This window comes from Armigeres subalbatus, chromosome 2 (assembly GCF_024139115.2).
Source record: "Armigeres subalbatus isolate Guangzhou_Male chromosome 2, GZ_Asu_2, whole genome shotgun sequence".
In the NCBI taxonomy this organism is placed as follows: domain Eukaryota; kingdom Metazoa; phylum Arthropoda; class Insecta; order Diptera; family Culicidae; genus Armigeres; species Armigeres subalbatus.
Window position 1 is genome coordinate 425109615 of NC_085140.1, and position 21485 is coordinate 425131099.

General features: G+C 41.0%; 2 protein-coding genes across 3 annotated transcripts; both read left to right on the plus strand.

Moving 5' to 3' along the window:
• Positions 1 to 1220: 1220 nt before the first annotated feature.
• LOC134217872 (uncharacterized) lies at positions 1221 to 3171 on the plus strand. Its single transcript, XM_062696699.1, has 2 exons — positions 1221 to 2701; positions 2768 to 3171. Exons 1-2 carry the CDS (start codon positions 1337 to 1339, stop codon positions 3011 to 3013), a joined length of 1611 nt encoding a protein of 536 aa, XP_062552683.1. The 5' UTR covers positions 1221 to 1336; the 3' UTR covers positions 3014 to 3171.
• A 4468-nt stretch (positions 3172 to 7639) lies between these two features.
• On the plus strand, positions 7640 to 20670 carry LOC134213504 (uncharacterized). 2 transcript variants are annotated; one of them, XM_062692616.1, is made up of 5 exons: positions 7640 to 7821; positions 8020 to 8089; positions 16433 to 16615; positions 16823 to 17500; positions 19290 to 20670. In XM_062692616.1, exons 1-5 carry the CDS (start codon positions 7796 to 7798, stop codon positions 20526 to 20528), a joined length of 2196 nt encoding a protein of 731 aa, XP_062548600.1. In that variant the 5' UTR covers positions 7640 to 7795; the 3' UTR covers positions 20529 to 20670. The 2 variants fall into 2 exon arrangements, with proteins under 2 accessions (XP_062548600.1, XP_062548601.1); XM_062692617.1 differs by lacking the exon at positions 16433 to 16615 and having other exon boundaries at positions 7641 to 7821.
• The last annotated feature ends 815 nt before the right edge of the window (positions 20671 to 21485 follow it).

Below are 21485 nucleotides of genomic sequence, written 5' to 3' on the forward strand. Positions count from 1 at the left end.
ACATATTTCGTATACAGGTTTGTATGAGCATAATTTGTGTTCGTGTTAGTAACTTGAAAAAAAAAAAATGATTGTGACGTTAATATTGCGACAGAAAATGTCATCAGTGTTCTATGCAACGGCTCGACAGAAAATATTTATTATTTATAAATATGTAACAGATTTCAATAGAATTTCACTGTAATTTTAATATCTGTAATAAACTTTTTTAGATTTACTGAAATGTGCCATTTGTGCGAACTGCGAAAGTCCAAATGTTAGTATACATAAAAATGAATTTATGTCTGTCTGAAGCTTATAGACTCCGAAACTACTGAACCGATCAACGTGAAAATTTGTATGCAGAGGTTTTTGGGGCGGGGAAGGTTCTTAAGATAGTTCGGGACCCCTCCCCCTTTGGAAATAGGGACTCCCATCCAAATGAAACATAAATTTCTTCAGAACTCGAGAATTAATCTGAGAATAAATCAATTTTAGGCGAAACGAAGTTCGTCGGGTCTGCTGCTAGTAATGGAATAAATCCCCTACACTGACAAAAATCCAATCATATCCATTATGTGTGGCACACATAAATTTTGACTATAGCATTTCCCACATAATGGCTATGTGAATTCGCATATCATGTACATATGTGGAAACACACATAACCGTTATAGGGCACTGCACGGAAACATCTCTTTCTCTTTCGTTCCTCATAAATTTTGACGTTTACTGGCCTTGTTGTTTTCTAATTTCTTTGCAGCGAGAAAGAGACAAAGCAGTCCGTGCAGTGCCCTATTAACTTATAACCTTTATGTGGATTCCCCTATAGCAGGTGATTATTAACTCACACATAACATTTATTTGTAAATTTCTTTAGATTTTTGCCAATAAAAATGTGTGGATTTTTATTAGTGTATAGGAAATAGAATGCATTTCGTGAACAAAAAAAAATCATTTGTTCGTAATTTACATTTAACTCTTCATATTTATTGGTGCAACTTAAAGACACTCTTTAGTGCAACTATTTAAGCAGAAATTATTGCATTATGAAATATTACAATAATATTATTGCATGTTTGGGTTTTATTCTTCTTGTTTTTCACGTCACTTTAATTTGATTCTATAGGGAATTTTTATATCTGGCATCCCTTCCTGAAGAACTCAACATATGCGAATACAAACAGCTGATGATGAACTGTGATGAGTGGCAAACATTCATTTCATGTCAACAAAGCACAAGCACCCGAATCCCCTCCCACCTTGTTGTCCACCTACACACATTCTCAAAAGATAAACAAAATCTGTGGCTGCATTGATGCCACCAGAAGTCGTGTGCCAAATAAACTAAAATAGGATGTCGTTCGATTTGCTACCGGCAGAAATACTGCAGAAGATATTTGACTTCGTACCGCGAGCCGAACAGCTGGAAAAGACATCGATTAGTCGCCGTTGGAATCAGCTGGCCCTGCGTGAAACCTATCTTATTCTTGCGTACGGTGAGCAGGTAATTAGCGAGAGAATATTACGCCGGACCAAACGCAGCTACTGCTGCTTTTCGATAGAGTTCAGCGAAGCATATGAGGTACTGAGACCAAGGTTGAAGATTTGCGCCGAAAAGTTCTTCCTGCGGAAGTTGATTTTGGATGGTATTCAAACATATGCGCTGCTTCTGTTCGCACAGGAATATCGTCAATGGCTTCGGAGTGTTGTTCACTTTTCTGTAACAGTATCTAATAAAATTGATTCTAGTGATGGAGAGCAGCATCTTGATTTACCTCGGTTGAAGGTACTTTCGTGGACGTGTAGCACGGAGGAAGAAAACAGGATTTTACCAAAATTTGTTTTAAATGCACCAGCCCTCGAAGATGTATACGTTGAGTTTGGTTGCGATGCTAACCAAACTCCGTTGGTCCTGGAGCACACTACAAACCTCAAATCTTTGGGAGTATTTGTGCCAAAGATGATCCCCATTATGTGCCCAAACGGACTGCTTGTGCTAGACTGTTTAAGAATCTACAATTCTACAAGGCCATTCTCTTGGAATCTGGAACAATTCACCCTGCCCTGTTTGAAAGTTCTTGAGCTTTGTGGTTGTACGATAAATAGCGAATCAATCGTTGCCTTGCGACACTTTCCACATTTGGAAACGCTAATTATCCAAACTGAGACAATACATCTTATCAATTTGCACATGATAGCCAATTCGCTACCGAAACTCAAACAACTTCGACTTTTTGATATCAAATGGACGCACAACCCCGAAATGCTCACCTTTCCGTCTTTGCAAGTACTCGACATCAACGATACCACCCAAAATGATGATGGCTGGTCATTGGAAATAAACGCACCTCATTTGATCACTCTGAAAGGGACTGCGCTCAATCTACTCGGCTTCGAGCTGGCCAATCCGTCCAGTGTGAAGTGCATGATCCTGCATGGTCTGTACCTCAATTACTTCCAACCACGATTATTTGCATCAGTGATGATTTTACACATTGATATTCCGTGCGACGGGCGGCACCTCATGATAAACGAGTGCATTCATCAGTTCCCGAATCTCACCCGTTTGACGCTCGTCTTGCACGAAAAGCAGTCGCCAGTGAACTTGAGCGGACATTTGCTTGCCATTAGCTTCATCCACTTACGGTATCTACATCTTCAGAACTTTGATTTGGATTATAATTTTCTGGTCGGTATGGGAAAATGTCTTAAGCTGAGGGTAAGCTCTTTGGCTTCGATTGGCGTGATTTATATATACTTACTCAGAGTTTCTCCCCACCTTCAGACTCTTATCATTCAGGATGGAACATTAACCGTAGCTGCTGATGATCGTCCGGTATACTTCTCCGATCAGCAGCATTTTTACTTACAAAATGTGAAGATTCCAACCGAGGTAACGTCTTTTCCGGTTTTCAACCCGCCAACTAGGTTGATCCTGTCGCTACCGGATGGCAACGTGTTCAGCACTCTTAAATGGGATGAGAAAAATATCAAACGAGCCGAGGATTACGTTACGTTTTTGCTTTGGTGAGGTTGAACATTGGTTTTATCTGTATTTTTGTTTTCATTGCATTTCGGAAATTAATATACACGAGTCTATGATTGTAATATTGCATTATTTTAATTGGTTGGATGATGTACAACCAAAATAATCAATATAATCGGATTGTTTTCTATTGTTCTATACAATCTAGCTTTCTTTTATTGTCATTCGAACAATCTACAGAATCATCCTGCAAGATATGATCTTTTGTCTCGGCCGGCCTGTTTGCTCCATTAAATTCTAAACAATCAAGCCATATCAGCCCATTTAGATCCGGTAATGTATTAATGTACTCGTCACGGTAACAAAGCTTTCGGTCGTCATTGGTTAATGGAAGCTTTTCCTCCCAGTTTTGATATGCGGCATAAAATCGTGGTAAAAAATTCTGTGGAAAACCATCCAGGTACAATTCAACAGCGTCCGGAAATTGCTGAACACATTTCAATACCGTCGTTCGAAGAGTTTGCCAGTCATGCACGTCAGCAATAAGAACTATTTTGTACCTTCGAAGACTGGCTTGAACGATGTCCCATTTATCCAGCACTTTTTCAGTGATCCGGATTCGACCCTTATGGACGATGAAGGTTTCTACAGCTCGTAACCAATGATGGCATACCAATGATGCTATCTCCAGTTGGTCGTAATACGATAAACTCGAAAGAATCTGCTGTAACAGCTCCAAGGGAAGTTGATTAATATGCATTATTTTTTAACCCGCTGGGTTTCTTAAAGGCAGTCTAAGCACAACCAAAAATGTTTGTTCACAAAATGATCAATTTTTACCTGACTGGGTGGTAAATATGTGTAAATTGGTGTAAATAAATACTTTACGTGCAATACATAAATCATAATTTGAGTGCCGTACGGCATGGCCTTCTGAAATAAAGATCTTTAAATCGAGATGTTACTGTGACTTGTGCAGTCACTCACGTCACTCATTAAACGTCTCGTGAAAAGGCCTATTCATGATGCATCACAAAAAAAATGGCATATTTAAATAGTAGTGTTGCCATATTTAAATCTGTATTTCGGGTAAGAAATCTTTTTTATCTTTTTGCCTTTCTCGTACAACGAGAACGAAGTTGTACCGAAAGGCAATCATTTCACTCCGAAAACGAACTTTTTATAGAAGCAACTGAGACCCATATTGTTATATGTATACCAATCGACACAGCTCGACGAACTGAACACATGTCTGTCTGTCCGTGTGTATGTGTGTGCACAAAAGCTAGGAAAAACATTATACAACTTTTCATATAGTAATCTTCAACTTATTTTCTCGCAACAAGTTTTATTCGATAGGCGAATTCGAGAAGGATCAAGTGGTAGAATGCGCTGCGAGAGATTGGGAGAAAAGTCGTCAGAAGCGATTATTTACATTCAAAATCAAAATTTCTCCATAAAATTTACTTCACTTTTTGGTATATTGTCACATGTTTTCCACTGGCAATGGCTTCTTACAGCCTTTAAGCAGCTATTAAAGACAAATCCAAATAAGCCGCGAATTAAAAATCCGGGAATTCATAACCAAGATAGTGGGGTGGAAGCACTGCAAGGAATGTGCTATTTAATCGGAAAAATCATATGCAAGCACCCACCGGATGAGAGCTCATCCCAAAGAAAACAAAATTTTATTCCAATTTGCGACTATTTCAGCTTACATAAATGGTTGTATTAACCAGAAAACGCGAAAATCGTTCTCCCTCCGTATGCTGCCAATGCACTTTTTTGGTCAAGGACACTTTTTTCGTGGTTCTTGTGACGACCACTAGATGTCGAAATGATCGATGAGCTTTACTCAAATTCGCCTATAGACTAACGCAAATTGAACTCCCCCAAGAAATTGTGACGTTTGAGCGGGTCGCATAATGAACGCCAAATGAACTTTTGTTCGAGAAAACGACCCGCTCAAATGTCAAAATCCATCGGGTGAGTGAATTCGATGAACCGCTGCACAGGTCTATGGTCCAATGCACCGAGTTCATCATTGACGTTTGAGCGGTGCGCTGTTTACTAAGAATGAATACTTTTTCATTCATCGAGTTCATGCAAGTGTTCATTTTTAGTAAACAGCGCCCGTCTCAAACGTCATTGTGTTCATTCGGTGCATTGGACCATAGGAGACAAAGCCTTGTTGTTTCATAACGATCAACCGCTGCGTTTGAAAGTTATGAAGATAATGGTACATCGAACCATATGGTCCAATGCACCGAATGAACACAATGACGTTTGAGTCGGGCGCTGTTTACTAAAAATGAACACTTGCATGAACTCGATGAATGAAAAAGTATTCATTCTTAGTAAACAGCGCACCGCTCAAACGTCAATGATGAACTCGGTGCATTGGACCATTCACCACATAAGGTTGGTATCTTGACTAAATGCGAGAAAGGCAGCATCACCACTCGGCGAATTAAAATGTTTTTTTTTTAATCTAGGAAGAGGAAAAGACGGTTTTGGTAGGTTTTGTTCTATTATTGTCAGACTGAACTTATTCACAACCGTTGAATCTTGAATCTACTCAGTGACTGAGTGTAAATCAAAACACGAAAAATTTGGAGATCGAAACTGCTTTTTCAAACAACGTCACTGGTGGAAGCAGCAAATCCTCTTATAATTCGTTCATTAAATGGGGCTGGTTTTCGTGGGTGGGCATTAGCCCTCAAGTCTAGACCAACATTTGAAAACCCGCATAAATCAAAACGATCTACTGTACTGTAATTATTATTCATATGAGTTAAGCATTACGGTTACCATTTATGTAATAATAGACTTAACATATAATTGTAAGTTTTTCTAAAACGAATACTGTACAGCATTTTGGAACAACGGCACCATATGCAATAACTTTACAATATATTGCTTGTGTATAATTTTTTATTATCCATGTTAGATTTTCTTTAGGAAGAAAATCATAATTAACTGTAATTAGCCATCAACAGATACAGTAACAATACTGAATGTAGTTATAATATAATGATGTATCTTTCAAAGCTAATATTATTCCGTTGTGATTACACACATACATTTAAAAATCATATGATTCAATGATAAAATAACGTTAAGTGCTTTTCTTCTGCAATACGTGTGCGTATTTCTGGACAGACAAACGACTGCCATGTTTTATTTAGATGTGACGAAAGCTAGTTTGTTTAAACGAGACAGTCGATATGTTTTTGTTGTGCAATATTTTTTTTCATTTGTTGCAATAAGAATAAGGTAATAATATAATCAAGTTCATTTATACATTATCATTTCAATTTCTAAACATGTAAATTATTAATACTGGTATTGTTTCACAGTTTCCAACAGGAAGAAAAGGATGCAGATCCCCAGGTCCCAAAACGATACCACATTGCGTCGCAGGATCCGCAAAGGGCTGACTGACCATTTCCAAGGAACTGATGAAGTTGTGTGATTACACTGTCGAATCGACGCCAATCCGCAAGCGCTGGTTGTGCGTGGGCTACACTGGCCACCAGGTCTGTAAAGTTGTGCAAGTTCACTTTGAAAAGTTGTCGATCGTTGGACGAAGCGGAGAAGGTCAACAGTACGAACATTTACACGTCGAAGTGCCTGAAGACCCTGGATCGCCGTACCGCTGGACGATGAGCGATGCTGTTCAAGGAGAAAAACAAGTACCACGAGGAAACGGATGCGTTTTCTGCCATGGAAACAAGTTCTTAATCTTCCGGTCTCCTATACTGCTGCTTTTGTTTATGCGTGAAGAAAAACACGGAAATAATTTTAAATGGAAAAGTACCATAATTCGTACAGTTGATTTTCGAATAATAAAACATAATTATCATGTAACATAATTGTTGTGTTTCCATAAATAAATGAAAAAATACTAATAGCTGTTCCTACTAATTGAAGATAAGAGATACGGTCCGTCGATTTATTTTCATGTATCATTCTACTGTATCCACATTACATCCCATACTGTTTCAACTGGAAACATGGATTGTAACTGAACTATATCACATAATGTGTGTCGAAAAAAATGTAATGGAAAATGCCCTTTTTTGTACAGTAATTATACTTAACCGCCCATTACCCACGTGGTTGATTAGCCAAACACAATATAACATACTGTATGAACCATTTATGATGAGGTTAGCTTATCATTATTATGAAGAGCAATCGGAATAGTAGGAGTGACGTTATTTATCGTCATGAATGATCTGAGAGATAGTCCAATTATGGTTCACAATTATGCGGGAAGGGCGTAACAGCTAAAATTTATTCCTTCTGATTCTTCGTCTACATATAAAGTTATATATGTGGACCAAGAATCAGAAGAAGTCTAGGAGTGACGTGAAAAGATCTTGTTTAAAAAGCAATTGCTCCTTTTTGAAATGTGCGCCGAATTGACAATAGGCCTTTTCATGTGACACTGCCGAGGCTGCACTTGTTTACAACCGCTGAACAAGACCGCAAACCGCGAAGCTGTCACCTTCATAGAAGAACTGTCAATTGACGATAAAATCAGTTGTTTTTAAACGTCTCGTGAAAAGGCCTATCGACTCATTCACTGCGAAAAGATTCAGATTATCGTGCATCCCTCTATCGCACTTTAAATTTGCTGCGACTTTTCGTTCGGTGTCATTTCCGTCATCTCGCATCAACAAAGCATCAAACAAAACAAAGCATCCCAAAAATCCAACGTCCGTTTGTCGAGCAACAAGTGCACAGCGATCCGCTTCAAAATCAAAACGAATTATTTCTTATGTACAAATTGTATTTGTTGAAAACAAGTGTTTGAATCGAATGGATAAAATGAAAGAATCGTTTTCGTAAGTAGTCTTGTATTTCTTGTTGGAAATGTGGACCAAGGTCTCCGCTGTTTGTGATCATTTTGATTTTTCTCTGTTTGGCATCCGCGAGCGGTTTGTCTTGGTTCTTACTGAACATGAACCCAATTGTAATCGCGGGCGAAAGAAGCAATTATTATCCCCTGGTTTTCCTGATGTTCTTATGTTTTTCCGTTGCAGGCTAGAGGATGTGCTACCGGATGATAACCGGCTTGGAGAGCGCGGTAAAACATGGAAAAGTTTTATGGAAGTAAGTACCTATACACAACGGGATAGTCAATTTAGATGTATATGGCTCATTGTTATCGGAGTTGCTTCCTATAAGTATATTTCTATGATAGTCGCACACGTCTTATTCGGAGCAAAACCGTCATATTCCGGGTCGCTCGTTTCCCCAGTCTCCCGGTACACCAGCCGCAAGCACATCTTCCTCGATTGCGAGTCGACGTCCTCTTCCAGGTTCTCTGTGCTTAATATCACTTTTGCTGGTTTCTGCCGTTTTCGATCAACCTGCAGGTACCTGTATTTTCCGCTCATTCCACTCCGAGAATTCGACACTCTGAATCTTTAAACGTCCATGCTTCATGGCCGAATAGTGCGTGCGACTGAATGAACCAGCTATGGGTTTAAAGCTAGTTTTATCCGTGCTTGTAACTGCAAGACTTGGGCTACGCAAATCGTGTCGCAAAGTCCAACTACTTGCAGCCGCAACCACCAGATACTTATCTGTGACAGAGTTTAGAACCGGTTCTTTTCTTTCAGTCTTCTGTGTAAAAAGCACGAAGACCCTACCACTACTCTGCGATCTACACGTCGTCGATGTCATCCGCAAAACCAAGGAATATGTAAGACTTGTTGATGAATGGGCATCGCGGCCGTGCGGTTAGCGACGATTCCCGCCCCTGTAAGGAGGAAAATTTTCGTGATCGAAAAATTCTTCACTGGTCCACTGGGTGTTATTTGTGCTGTCCGTTGTATAGGTGTTAAGTGTTCAGTCTGTCCGACCTATCTATGGTCGAAGACGGTGTCCCTGTCTTTTTTAACACCATTTTTTGCACACCAGATCTTTGCAACTTCCACAGCTATGTTGAATAACAGATCGGATGTCTCAGCAGATATTCTGACGCTTGATTTGGATCCATTCGGAGACGCGCAAATCAGCCTAACAAGCTTTGCTGGAAAGATATTTTCTTACATCCCGTTTCATTGAGTCGTACGCTGCGTAAAATTGTAGTATGATAACCTGTTGGTTTTTACCTTATATCAAAGCAAGGAAGCGATTGAGAAAATTAATTATACATTTGGAGCAACAAAATTTAAAACTACTAAGTCCACAAACAGAGAATAAGTCCGCAAGTTGCATTCTAGAAAATTTTCAGGGATTTGTTGTGGGTAAACATCTGGTTCGTTGTAGAACGTCCTTATCGAAAACAGCTTTGGTATTTGCCGATCAAACTCTCCGCAAACGGGCGCAGTCTGACAGAATTCGAGAGAGTATTTTGCTGGCGGCATTGAGAAGTGTTATATCTCGATAGTTAGCACAATCAAGTGTGTGCACTTTCTTGCAGATAGGACAAATGGGGCCCTCAAGCCAACTCGAAGGCATTTTCTATCCCTCACAGATCATTTCAATCAATTGGTGGAATGTTTTGTTTAGATGGTTACTCCCAACTTTTTTGTAGCTCGTTCGGGATTCCGTCCTTCCCAGGGACCTTACCGTTCTTCAGTTCTCGGACAGGCTACTGCTTGTCCATCATCGTCAATTTTGTTTTTGTTCTCCCTGTTCAATTGTCCATCTAGCTTAGAAAGTATTCTATTAAGTCAACGGGTTTATTTTATTGGTGTAGGGGACACCTCACAATATGGGTTCACATAACCGCAAATGTTATCTTTTGAGCATACACGGAAGAAAAAAAGTACCCAACGTTGAGTTTCTTTAAACTCACTTTTGAGTTATTTTTTCTCTTCTCTTTCATCCACTCTTTCTCCTGTTGTCAAAATCAAAAGAGCGAAACAATCCAGCGACGCCAGTTCAATACGGAAAGCCAACTTTGAGTTTATAGCCCAAAATTGAGTGAATTAAACCTCAAGTTGGGTAAATAAATTTTCCGTTGGGTACTTTTTTAACATGGGAGTAAAGGCAAACTACTTCGACCCCATTTACTCAATTTTGGCTTCCCGTACGGATGTTCGAGGTTGGGTGAATTGAACTCACTCCGTGTTGGGGAGCAAAAAGTCGAAATTTGAATCACGAGTCTCGGGGGAAAAACAGTGAGCAGTGTTTGGCCTCGGGTCGTCGAGGCGCCGGCGAACCGGAAGTCTTCTGCCAACCGAAATCGTTGGACCGAGGCACTCGAACAGCCAACCTGCTGAAGAAAGAAGAAGAAAGCGCTTTGGGTATGTAGGGCACCGCTAGTGCTGACGTCACCCACCACCAGAATTGTCGGTCCACCTCTGCAACCCGAAGACGAAGTAGGCGCAATGCGCGAAAGCGTCTCCTGCGATAGCCGCCGGTAGTCAGGGGGGTGTCAGGAGGATTCGAGTTAGGAAGTTTGTGACACGACCGCCGAGGGATCGAGTAGCAGTGGATTAGCCAGCCAGTCGGCGAACTCGCATAAGCTAGGGGCCGGAATTTTAGAAGAAGTGCATGCGCAGCATCCCGTGGTCCCGGGGGGATCGAGGCAAGGAGGTTACCCAAGCAACCAGAAGTTCGGATAAGAAGGGCTATTTTGGCTTAATCAGCTCTCATTTTAAGTAATTTTTCGTATGGTGGGAGCGTAAAAGTGAACTTTAAAGTTCCGTTAAGGATGCTTGGAACTTGATGTGAACCATAGTGAACCAATTAGTTCGGTTAAGAGTAATTTTAAGTATAATCTGAACTTCTGGTTGCTTGGGTAAGGGACCCGGTTTATCCGGGAGGCACATTTTTAGCAAGTCGGGAAGGAGCCCAGCCCTGTTCGCCTTTAAGGTGTCTGTCACGCAGATATTTGATGGCCTTTAACCCTTGTAAAAAACGCCTACACACATACACACACATACACATGGGCTGCGAAATGGTGAGCTGACGTCTGGGAAGGAGCGACCTACACAGCTCTGATCCTCCCAAGTTCCAATCTCACGCTTTCACGGGTCTTCCGATGACAATCGACCGCCAGCTAAGGGTTTTGTAGTTAGCTGGTAGTGCAGCCTGGGCACTGTTGTCCTTCTGACATCAGCTAAAGTGAGGGGGTGCGACCAAGGGAACCATCGTCTCTAACTCCTAATCCCAAGGCGTTAAGCGACCCGTGCCGAGGGGATGCATGACCAGGGAGGTGAAATAATGAGCTAGGCCTTTAACGCAGAGCATTAGTGATTAATCATAGATTTAATCATGATTAATGAATAATGGGTTATTTAATCATTATTCATTAATCATAATCATACAAAAAAATCGTTTCAATCATTAATCACTAATCGTTAGTCATAGATTTTTGCATTTAATCTTTAATCATTAATCATATTCATGATTGTTTTGAGGTTGTTCATCAATCATCAATTTTAATCATTGCATACATCGCTTTTATTCATTAATCTTTAATCATAATCATACAATTTTTATACCTTTAATTACATAATATGGTAGAAAGGTTACTTGATTATTGATCACTATGCAAATCATTTAATTTGATTATTCATAATCATTAATCATTAATCATATCGATAGTTAATCATTAATCATACACATATTGTGTCAACATTTAATCACGATTGGTAATCGTTAATCATACTTCAAACGTTTTATTCATTAATCATAATCGTTAATCATTGTCAAAAAATAATTTAATCGTTAATCATAATCATTAATCATTGTAAAACAATGAATAAATCATTAATCATAATCTTTAATCATAGAGTTGCATGATTTAATCATAACAAATTTAATCATTCATTGGAAGCTTTATTCATTAACGCTCTGCTTTAACGGAGCCTGTGGAGTACCTGGGCACCCTCCACAGTAATTGTCTCTTATCGCGCCATGCTGGGCTCTGGCGTGGTGGACCTCTTTTCCCGAGCAACTCGTGGGACCAAAATGGAAAACCAAGTCAATTCGTCAATTAGTGGTAGTAGTGTACTGCCCATGATCGCATATTTGTAACACTCGAATTTTTGTTCATTGTGTAAAAAGTCTTTGAATCGCTCAGAAAGCTCAATTTACTGCATCTAATCCCACAACAATAAAATTGGCTTTGCTATCTTGCTTAGGGTAAACTGGGGTAATATGCACCCCCGGGGCAAAACGACCTTTTGGCATTTTTAGCAGTGTTCTAGGAATATTTTGAAGAATTTTTACTACTGGATTGGTAGTTCGATATCCGAACTACATGCGCTGTGGTAAATACTCTTGAAAATCTGCCGAAAATGTACTTAAAAATGCCAAAGGGTCGTTTTGCCCCGGGGGTGCATATTACCCCAGTTTCCCCTATCTGTGGTAAGCTAGAAATGATCGAGTTTGTTGGGAGGAGGTGGGTTGTTCAGGTCTCCGCCTAGGACAGGCCTGCCCAACCTTTTCGAGCCACGGGCCAATTTTCAGAAATAACACTTGATGGCGGGCCAGCAAATATTCGGCAATATTTTTTAAATGTATTTTCGAAATAATCAATGTTAGGTATTTCTCATTTTTCCAGCTTGGCCTTTTGGTCGGAAATTTAATGAGAAACATGAATTTATACATACACAATCGTTGACCAAAATTCGCAAACAAGATTCCAAGTTTTTCACTGCTTTTATTCTTGAAAAGTGCTGAGATGAGATATGTTTTGTTTCTGAAATTTAGATCTGAGCTCGTCGTTGTATTGCAGGTCGATAATCTCAGCAGTCATTGAGAATTTTGGTAATAGCTGCCACCACGGTATACAGAAAACAAGGTAGGCTCGTTAGACAAATGACACTTCGAATGTGACGCATATTTTATCGCCACATGTTGGAGTACAAAAGTAAGCATGCTGTGACCGTAGAGCATCGTCTCGGTCCAGCTTGTGCGAAGATAGCAGTGACGTCACATGTTTACATTCAAACTGAATGTTTACATACGTAATGAGCCTGCCTTGTTTTTTGTATGCCGTGAGCTGCCACAATACCCAAGTCATTTGCCCATTTGGAATCATTCAGTTCGGGCATTGGTTGTTCTTTATCTTGCAAAAATAGTGCGAATTCGTTGCGAAGAGAATAAAGTCTCTCCAGACTGGTATCACGACTTAGTCAATGAACTTCGCAATAATACAGCATATCTCCTTATTCTGCTTCCATTTCTGTCAACATCATTTAGAATTGGTGGTTGTGGATCCCTTGCGATGATAAAGTTTATTGGGTTAATGACGAGCGTCAGTTCTTCAGGAATATTGTTCGTTTTCGTAGTCGTTCCACTCATTGGGATCAAAACTGCCAATTCCTCTGTGAAGTGTAGGACTAAATCAAAATTCACTCTAATGAAGAAAAAAATCCTCTGTAATTAAAAGATCATCAACTCTCCTTATGAAGACAGTTACTTGCACCATGTTTTCAATATCAGTATTATCATCGATTGCGAGAGTAGTATCTGAAGCAGAGGAAAAAGTTGTTGTTGCTTCAATAATCCACTGTTGTTTTCTTCCTGGTTTACTGTAAAATTTAATTTAATTTAATATCGTATTCCATAGAATGCTTGGTTTCGTAATGTCATTCCAGATCATATTCCTACAACACAGAAACACATTCTGAGCAAATGAGGCTTTCCTTTGATCAATGTGAAAACGCGATGTTCCACATCAACCTTTCGTTTCGTGCGTCACTCGGGTCACTCAATGCAGCCATTTCAAAATATGTTTGTAAAATATTGTTTTTTGTTACAAATTCAAATAAAAGGAATTATTGGAACGCAATGAAAGTGATGGACTCGATTAACAGACTAATTTTAATTTAAACCAGTATTTAATACCTAACAAAAAATAAATAAAAGAAGCTTTTCGAGCCACATAACAAAAAATAGAGAAGCTTGTGGGCCAGTTATAAAGTATTTTCGGCCACGGTACGCGGGCCACATAACATTGAGCCGAGGGCCGCATCCGGCCCGCGGGCCGTACGTTGGGCAGCCCTGGCCTAGGAGGTCAGAGGCAATAGTCGGCAGCTCGGTGCGCAGCGCCAGCATGGGTCACTTAACCTTCTCCCCGGCTAGGCCGGTAGAGGTTATGGACGGCCCATGGCTTGTGGGGCGATGAACCGCAAACGCGATAGGCTTTCGGCCTTCGAAGTGGCGACGGAACAGCTGGAAGCCATCATCGACTTTGCGTCATCGAAGTATAATATCAGTAAGGAGCTGGAAAGGGCGGTCAGGACGGCCAAGTGCAAACCCGTGAAATCCGTGGAGTCGACGTCTACCCAGACTGAGACCCAAGGATTCGCGGACTCGGGCAAAGTCGAATCGACCGAGGGCGTGCCAGCGAAGACGGTGGTGCCAAAGTCTACACAGACTGAGGCTCAAGTATTTGCGGGCACGTCGGGGGTGACTGCTCCAACGGAGCAGACACAAAAACGGGGGAGACAGTCTCCAGGGGATGAGCTCCTTGGGGGCCGCTCCAAAACGCGAAGGGTTACTACCCCGAGCAAGGGTAGTGGGGCTGGGAAGCTGAACCCCGGCCAGGTACCTCCAAAACCGGGAGTGGAAGGACCTGGAAAGGTCCGTCCACCCAGGAAAGACGATAGTAAGGGGTTACGGCAGGCTGAGAGCTCTCAGCCGCACCAGACCAGGGAAATAGAGGGTGATGACGCCTCCTGGACCTTGGTCAAGAACAAGAGGAAGACGAAGACGTCAAGGGCCGAAAAGAAGGCTCAGGGTAGGGTAGCAAGAAGTCTAGGGTAGGCGCCAATCGCTCCATGGGCGATGTCCTAGTCATCAAGACGGACGAGGCTAAGTACTCGGACGTCTTGAAGGCGATGAGGAGTGACGTCAAGCTCGGTGAACTCGGCGCCGACGTACGTCGAATAAGACGTACCCGGATGGGTGAGATGATCCTCGAGCTGAAGCGGGGCGTCTCGCAAAAGGGCGCCGCCTATAAGAAGTTGGCGGAGGAAGTCCTAGGCGAGAAGGTCAAGGAGAGGGCGCTCACGACGGAGGTGAATCTAAGGGTTAAAGACCTGGACGAGATCACCGAAGTCGAAGAGCTCGTCACGGCACTACGGCGACAGTGTGAAGTAGAGACGCCTACCGCAGCCGTTCGGCTACGGTAAGGTCTGGCAGGGACGCAGGTAGCATTGGTTCGGCTATCTGCAGCGGACGCCTCCAAGGTAGTCAAGTTAGGGAGCGTCAAGGTGGGATGGTCGGTGTGCCCTGTGGGCTCATACGAGCAACCCGAAGTTTGCTTCAAGTGCCTGGAACCGGGGCACAAGCAATGGGACTGCAAAGGCCCTGACAGAAGCAATCTCTGCCGACGCTGCGGATTGGAGGGAGATAAGGCACAATGCTGCACGAACCCTCCCATTTGTTTGATTTGTTCCAGCAAAGCTATGAACAGCAAGCACCCCATGGGCATCCCATGCCCGGCGTTTAAGCGTGCTGCAAAACCACAGTGCAGGTAACACAGCTGGCTTGCTCGGCCTCGCCCGAATGTTTAGAGGAAACGGCGGAACACGTGTTGTTAGTGTGTCCACGTTTTCGCGCAATGCGTGACCACATGCTTGCCACATGTGGTCTGGGCACTACCCCGGACAACCGAAGTCGACCCTTCCCACCTTCCGAGGATATAGGGCGTGGTAAGGCCACTTGGAAAGCAGGCAATGCGCTGGCACGATACCATGATGTTCTTCTAAAAAAGCGAATCACGATGTTCGATACTGCAAGGACACGCCGCTAACCTCGAGGGTGCGTTGTGCACTGGCCCCCCTTTGAAACATTACTTTCTGGTTGTACCGAAGGGACGTATCCATTGTGTTTGGCCCATAATCATTATTTGCGAGCGTCTTAGGGGAAAATGTTACACGATTTAAAAAAAAATGTCTTCCTTTTACTTCCACTAATTCGTTTTTTGGTATCTACATAAATACGTATTTCATCCACCACTTGTGGACATCTTCAGTGTGTTGTTTATCGACTCGATAAGTTGTGTAAAAAAATCCGTTGAAAAAAAACCGTGTAAAAAAGGAATCGGGTGTACTATTTTTCGATCTTTATCTATATACATTTTTCCATATAAACTTCCAATGAGTTTAGCTCCGCCCAAACGTTGATCAATTGGGCTAAACTGTTGTCCAGAGCATTAACTAGAACGGAATTAAAGTTTTTTCATACTAACTTAAGCCTTTCTAAGGAAGGTGTCCGCTACTACGCCCTAGTGTTAGATTTCGAGAAATTCAACTAAAGATAGCCTTCGCCATACTGATTTCTAAAAGATAACTCTTAATGTGCTGCTGTAAGCACGCTCAAAGTGGGCAATCCATTGACTTTAGTATTCAATATGTTCTTTTCAATATGAATAAGTTCTATCATATGCTCGATTCATCACCTTGCGGGGCTGCAAAGGTCTCCTTTCGCCAGCATCGCGTCAGATAGAGGACTCATGTTGCAATTCTCCCATTTTTGCAGATTTTTTCTATTGGTTCTGCTGTATTCGAGCGACAGTTAACGTTTTGGTACCTCGTGTTGATGCACAGTGTGCAGGCCGTTCAGCGGTGGCTGGTTCTACGGGGATGCAAACGTAAGCTGAAACCGCCTCCGCTGGACGTGGACCCTTCCGATGAAATGGCTTCTACTGGTGAACCACTCCCGGTAAGATTGCCATGCTTCGATACTTTATACTAATTTTATTGAGCTTATTTTTGTTTTAAAGAGAATTTGATCTCATTTAGAGGTAGATTAAAGGCTCAAATATTATGAAAGATAAAAAAATGCTAATCTATTAATTCACATTCTTAACATTACAATCAATAACATATCATAAATAAAACTATTGCATAACCTGATATCTCGTTTCAGAAATATTCTAAAACGGAAGAGGATAACGGACTCGTTATCGACGGAGTATGTGATGTACTGTTGGATTATGAGCCCAGCGATCAAAGTGACGCTAGCGATGTAGAAACAGACGCAGGGTGTGAAGACACCGAAAATTTTGAGCTGGAAAATCGAGAAGAAATCGACGAACAACTGAAGCAAGTTGTTGCAACGAGAAAGCGTAATTGGGCACAAAATGGTTTACTAAAATTGATGGAATCAATCGAGGATCCCTGCCAAAACATGCTGAGCCATGAAAAGGTGGAACAATGGTTGTTCGGTCAAAAAGGGCCCTTTGATGTAACGCAAGCCAATGAGACGGTGATGACCGAACGAAACGCTGACGGAGACCGCATGAAATATCATCGTAAGCAGCAGGTTACCGTGTCGAGGAGCGTAGACGATGCGGATTCGTTGTATTCCGTCGATACGGCGAAGTATATTTTGCAGAATAAAAGGGACAGGAACACGACTAGCAAGATTAAGGTGACCACGATGATCAAGAAGTATACCATCTCAACGAATAATTCGAATACGCTGGCGTATCGACCGAACTTACATTCCATTGGTAGTTTCCCGATTATCGAAGAATTGCCTTCCGCTAGTGTAATACCGAAACCGTCCAAATCGGAATCTGCCTTTGGAACAGGTGATGATCTGGTGAGTTCTTCCCAAGTAACATTTGCAATGCTTCGAAGACTTATGTTAGTTTTACAAAGGTTTTATAACGGCATGCCCATAAGCTTAAGTTTTTTTTAGTTTTATACAATTGTCATTTAATAACTTCCAAACTGTATCATATTTTCGTGGCGCTCCTTGATTTTTGCAAGCGCAAAGTGTACCCCGGCATAAAAAAAGGTCCGAATCCCCGATCAACAATGCATAACAAAATTAAAACAAAGGGAGTTACTTATTTCAGAAGAATATTGTACCTATCAAAATGAGTTATAAATTTAACTGGTTCTAGTTGTTAAAATAACAAAAATTATATCAAAAATCCCTCTAGCCGTAACACAATTCAAATAGAGGTTAATACTTTCATACCAACATTATAACAAACGTTGATATAATTATTCGGTACAAAAATCTACAAAAATCTATTTTTGCCTACATTATGGATGCAAATCTGGTAAGCTACAACGACGGATTTCCATCCATTATGTAGGCAATTAACTTTGTTCCAGCTAATTAATATCAAACATGGGTTCAAGTTATACTGAAGGTGGTTACCTCCGATTTTGTTTCCAACATCTACAAAAATTTAGGAAATTATTTTGGGAAAATATATATAGGGTTAGGCGGGGCAAGATGGGTCACGGGGTAAGATGGGTCAGGGCCGTTTTTGAGCATCGTGTACATTTTAATGTGGAGATTATTACTTTGTAGGAGGAATAATTTGGTTCTACTTTATTATCACTCGATTTGATGATAAAATTTTATCTTGGTAGTGTATGGCAAGGTAAAATATTTTTCAGCATTGTTTCTTATGCGAAGCACACTTTCTATAAAACGTGTAATCTCGTCGAGCAATGTGAAATTTAAACATTTTTAGTAACATAGTGAACGTATTATAAGTAATGTAGGTGATGTTATACTAACTGCGTTGAAATAAATAAATTTGATCGAAAATTAGACATTCTAACGTGAACTTACAAATGGGGCAAGATGGGTCAGCACATACTGAGGGGCATAGTTCGTATTCAAAACATATTTTCCATTGGTGGCTCAAACATTTTAGGGTTACTTTTGACATAATGATGTTAATTTGTTCATTGAAAATGTCTATTTTTTGTTTTTAAGAAAGATATACTTAGAGGGCTTGTTTTCATAAGAATTTGCAGATATTTTTAAATGTAGAGCCATTTTTATTCATCCAAGGCTTAAACATTATTTTTTATTCAATATAATCATTGGCAATAAAGCTATCTATCTGTGTGTAATTCAATATTGGGAATGAAAACAATATTAATTGCAGTATTTAAAGGTGACCCATCTTGCCCCGCTGTTTGACCCATCTTACCCCGCCATTTTTTGATTGACAGAAAAATAGACTTCTACTTTAATGACTCGAAATGGAATAAAAAGTGGAGTTTTTGTTATTTCATACCCCAGGCTTACAGATTATGAGCTATTTTTATAGATCCATGTTGAAAAATTAAAATAAAATGTTTCTGTTTTGAGAAATTCAGGGTTCGCCTTAGGCGACCCATCTTGCCCCATCATACCCTAACCAATGTTGTTATAATTTTGATATGAATAATAAAACTGACCGAAAACACATTTTTATCAAATTATCTAATTATAACACACGTTTTAAATAACAACCATTGATAGAATTGAGTTCCCATTTTGTTATGCATTGCTGATCGGGTCGTATAACTAAAATTATGATTTGTATAGGAGTTTTCAATGGGCAATTAACATAAAACATTTCATTTTCTTCAAACAGGGCCTTGAACGATTGCATGAACGTAGCACAGTCTCTCATCCGTCAGGATTGATCAAGTCGCCAGGTGCGACCCAACCGGAGAAACGCAAAAAAGTGTTCAAGAAAACGGTGAAAAAGTCAACGTTGAAAAGTCCATCCAACAGAGGAAGCACGGTCGGTTTAAAGCAGTACGAAAATGCTCTTAAATCCTGCATAAGCGTCAAGAAGGTCCCGATATTGAAGACACGCCGAATTCACTGGCAAGAAACATCGAATATTGCAGAGAGCAGCAGCGATGAGAATGACGATGATGTGTTCACTAAAACAAACAGAACTATAGATAATGTACAACCGAAACGGAATCGCCCGAAAGAAACAAAGCATAGCAGTTCCGAGACGTCCGAGCTGTCTCCCCGAAAGAATTTAGCATCATCGGGAAAACCTCACAATCCAAGAAAGCATGTCGATCAAGACCTACAAAAATCACCAAACAGATTGAACAGCAGTGAAGAAACGGAGGAAATGTGTGTCAGAACGACCAGATCCAAAGCAAAAGGTCAAACAAAGCAAGTTCAGCGACCAAAGGTAAAAAATAGTAAATCTAGTAGATCGGAAATGTCACCCCGAAAGAAAGCTGTCATCGCAGAAAAAATCATCAAGTCGCCCAGAAAGCTCGTGGATCAAGACCTAGTGATGCCTTTTGAAGCCATTTGTCTAAGCCCTACGAAGCGAGCCTTGAAACAGCAAGCCACTCAGCCAACGAACAACACAATCGACCAAACCACAAATCTGACGGCGCTTTTTAGTGGAGCTAATGATAAGATCACTAATTCGACAGAGATCGCCAACAATACCACGGCAAACAGCAGTCGGTCCAAGAAAAGCACTAGTCGCAGTGCCAGCGGTTTTCCGGATGTATCGAACAGTATTGTCGTGTACGAACCGAAAGCGATCCAGCCGGGCATCGGTCCGAACGAATCGATTCGCATTACCCACGCTGACTTGAAGCTGGATGGTGTGACCAAACGGCGGCACCTGGAGAAGTTTAAGAAGTTCAACCATATCATTCATCCGAATTCAACGGTTAGGTTCTTTCCGTCTGATTCGGAGGATGATGGACCGTCAACGAATATGACTACGACAAACACTGACACCGATGATGAAAGCTTCGATGAGGACGACCCAATTTTGACATTTAACCCGCGCCAAGTGGACCGACTGAATGTGTTGGAGTTTCCTTACAATAGGACGGGTTTTTAGGAGCCATTTGTTTTATATCAAGATGCCTTTTCTTCTATAGGTTAAGTTTAACAGAGTAGTAGAACCGTGGCAGTCGATGGTTAACATATTTTAAGTGATGCTGTGAATGTGCGATATAAAGATTATGGAGGTAAGCAGTGCATTTAACCGTATTATAATAATATTGCTATACAATAGAAAGACTGTTGAGAAAATCCGTCCGCTTGGGATTCTGCGCTCCGAATCCGAATAATAAATGGCGTTGATAATTTCTCAAAATCACAAGATTTCTATGTGTTCCGTTTTGAAACTAGGGCTACGAGCTGTCTTCTGGGAAAGGGCGTCCAACATCGCTGTTCATTCGATTTAGTTGCTCCTGCTCGGGTATAAGAGGCTCAATGGCGAACCCGGTTGCTGACAAGGTAGCAAAGCGTATACAACTGAAAAAAAAAACAGATTAATCCACCTAGCGTTGGTGGTGTCTTTCTCGCATTTAGTTAAGACACCAACCTTATATGGGGCTTATATGGTTCAATGTACCATTTTCTCCATAACTTTTAAACGCAATGATCGATCGTTATCAATAGTGCAATAGTGATCAACAAAGGTTTGTCCCCTGTCGAATAAAACTTGTTGCGAGAAAATCGGTTCAGGATTATTATACGAAAAGTTGTCTAATGTTTTTTTTTTAGCTTTTGTGCACACACAGGTCGAAATACGTATTTGGTCGGGGTTCAGCCAAACCGCACCAAGCGGCTTTTCGACTGACTTGTGATATTTTGTTCGTTCAAGGACACCGGAAATTGTTTCATATCAATTAAAGCATACATTAGCAGTAGGATATCCTCAGTTATGGGGTTGAGGGATATCCATTACGATTTGCGATCAATTAAATATGGTAAACGAAAGTTTAAGCAGAAAAATCGGTAATTTTTCTGTAACATCTGGAGAATTTAGGTGATGCACGCTAATGGAGGC